This window comes from Rhinopithecus bieti, unplaced genomic scaffold, assembly GCF_001698545.2.
Source record: "Rhinopithecus bieti isolate Rb0 unplaced genomic scaffold, ASM169854v2 scaffold_42642, whole genome shotgun sequence".
NCBI lineage: Eukaryota > Metazoa > Chordata > Mammalia > Primates > Cercopithecidae > Rhinopithecus > Rhinopithecus bieti.
This window is the reverse complement of record NW_016893084.1, coordinates 1-1,725: the sequence shown is the minus strand read 5'-3', so window position 1 is coordinate 1,725 and position 1,725 is coordinate 1. Positions and strand designations below refer to the sequence as shown.

The window sequence follows — 1,725 nt, the reverse complement described above, 5'->3', positions numbered from 1 at the left end:
CTGCAGCGCGCGGCACCATATCGAAGAGCGCAGAGCCATCGGGACCCAGCGCGGGGTACAGCACCCTAGGCTCATTGTCGTTGCGGTCGCCCACCAACACGCGCAGGCTCACGTTGGCGCTGAGCGCAGGCGAGCCCTGGTCGCGGGCCTGCAGTGTGAGTTCGAAGGCGCGCAGCTGCTCGTAGTCAAAGGCGCGCTGCGCGAACACCACGCCACTTTGCGCGCTCACGGACACGTAAGAGGCTAGTGCCAGAGGCTCTAGGTCGCTGGCCATGATGAAATAGGAGACTTGGCCATTCAACCCCAAGTCCGGGTCCGAGGCGCAGACTTGGGCGATGGAGGCCCCAGGAGGGTTGTTTTCGGCTACACTGACTAAGTAGGACGCCTGGTGGAAAACCGGAGCGTTGTCGTTGACGTCGCTGATATGCAGGATGACGCTTATGCTGGAGGAGAGGGGCGGCTTGCCCCTGTCTGTGGCTGTGATGGTGACGTTGTACTCCGGGGTCTGCTCTCGGTCTAGGGTTCCATCTGTTACCAACTTATATGAATTTTGGATGAAGAGATAATCTTGAAAGGGACTTCGCCTTGTAATTGACAATTAACTTCCCCATTTTCCCCAGAATCTTGGTCATGTATTTTGATCAACGCAATTAGTGTTCCAGGCACCGCGTTTTCCAGAATCATCTCAAGTAGAGAATGGAATGTAACTTCTGGGCTATTGTCATTTTCATCTTGAATATTAATTTCAATTGTACATTGTGCAACCAGTCCACCACCATCCCTCCCTTCTACTATCATTGAATATTCCTTGGTTTCTTCAAAATCCAGTTTCTTTTGAGTGGTAATTTCCCCGCTCTTTGAATTCAGACCAAAGATTTGCCCGGTTCTATAGAAGGAATAAGTAATTTCTGAGTTGATGCCCTCGTCTTGGTCGGTGGCTGACACTTGCAGCACAGTGGTGCCTGGTGGCACGTTTTCCGGAAGGCTGACTCTGTACACATCCCGGCTGAATACCGGGGATTATCATTGGCGTCAGTTACCTGGATACGGAGCTCAGTGGTGCCGCTTAGGGGTGGATCTCCACCGTCCAAGGCAGTCAGGACTAAACGATGGTAACTCTGTTGTTCCCGGTCTAAGGTTTTCTCCAATGCCAGTTCCGGGTATTTACTACCATCTTGTTTCTCCTTAATTATTAATGAGAAACTTGGGTTAAGAGAGAGTTTATACTTCTGTAGAGAGTTTAAGCCAGTATCTGCATCTTCTGCTACTTCTAATATAAATCGTGTGCCAGGCTGTGCAGACTCACTTATTTGCAGCTCAAAGGAATTTTGCGTGAATGTTGGCGTGTGGTCATTAATGTCCTCGATCTCCACATTCACGTGATAAAAGTTCAGTGGATTTTCAGCAACAGCCTCAAATTCCAGAGCACAAGCTGGAATCTTCCCGCATATCTCCTCCCTGTCTAGCCTGCTGCTCACAAGCAACTCCCCTCTCTCTGCGCTCACGGTGAAGTAAGGTTTCTCCGAACTGACGCGCAGTTTTCGAGTCGGTAACTCCTGGACGCTGAACCCCAGGTCGGTGGCGAGGTTCCCCACTACTGAGCCCTTGGGCATTTCCTCGGGAATCCGGTAGCGGATCTGCTCACAGAGCGCCGGGCAGAACAAAAGCAGCAGGAAGAGAAAGAACATTGGCAGCCTCTCAGCCCGGCCCAGCTCCCCAGCGCCG

General features: G+C 51.8%; 1 protein-coding gene across 1 annotated transcript; it reads right to left on the bottom strand.

Annotated features, from left to right (window-relative positions):
• Positions 1 to 7: 7 nt before the first annotated feature.
• LOC108525935 (protocadherin gamma-B5-like) lies at positions 8 to 1,721 on the bottom strand (the record flags this gene model as incomplete). Its single annotated transcript, XM_017866695.1, is given in 3 exon segments — positions 8 to 552; positions 555 to 1,019; positions 1,022 to 1,721. Coding segments are annotated over 3 exon segments (1,710 nt in total), but the record flags the coding sequence as incomplete, so codon positions are not given.
• Between the last annotated feature and the right edge of the window lie 4 nt (positions 1,722 to 1,725).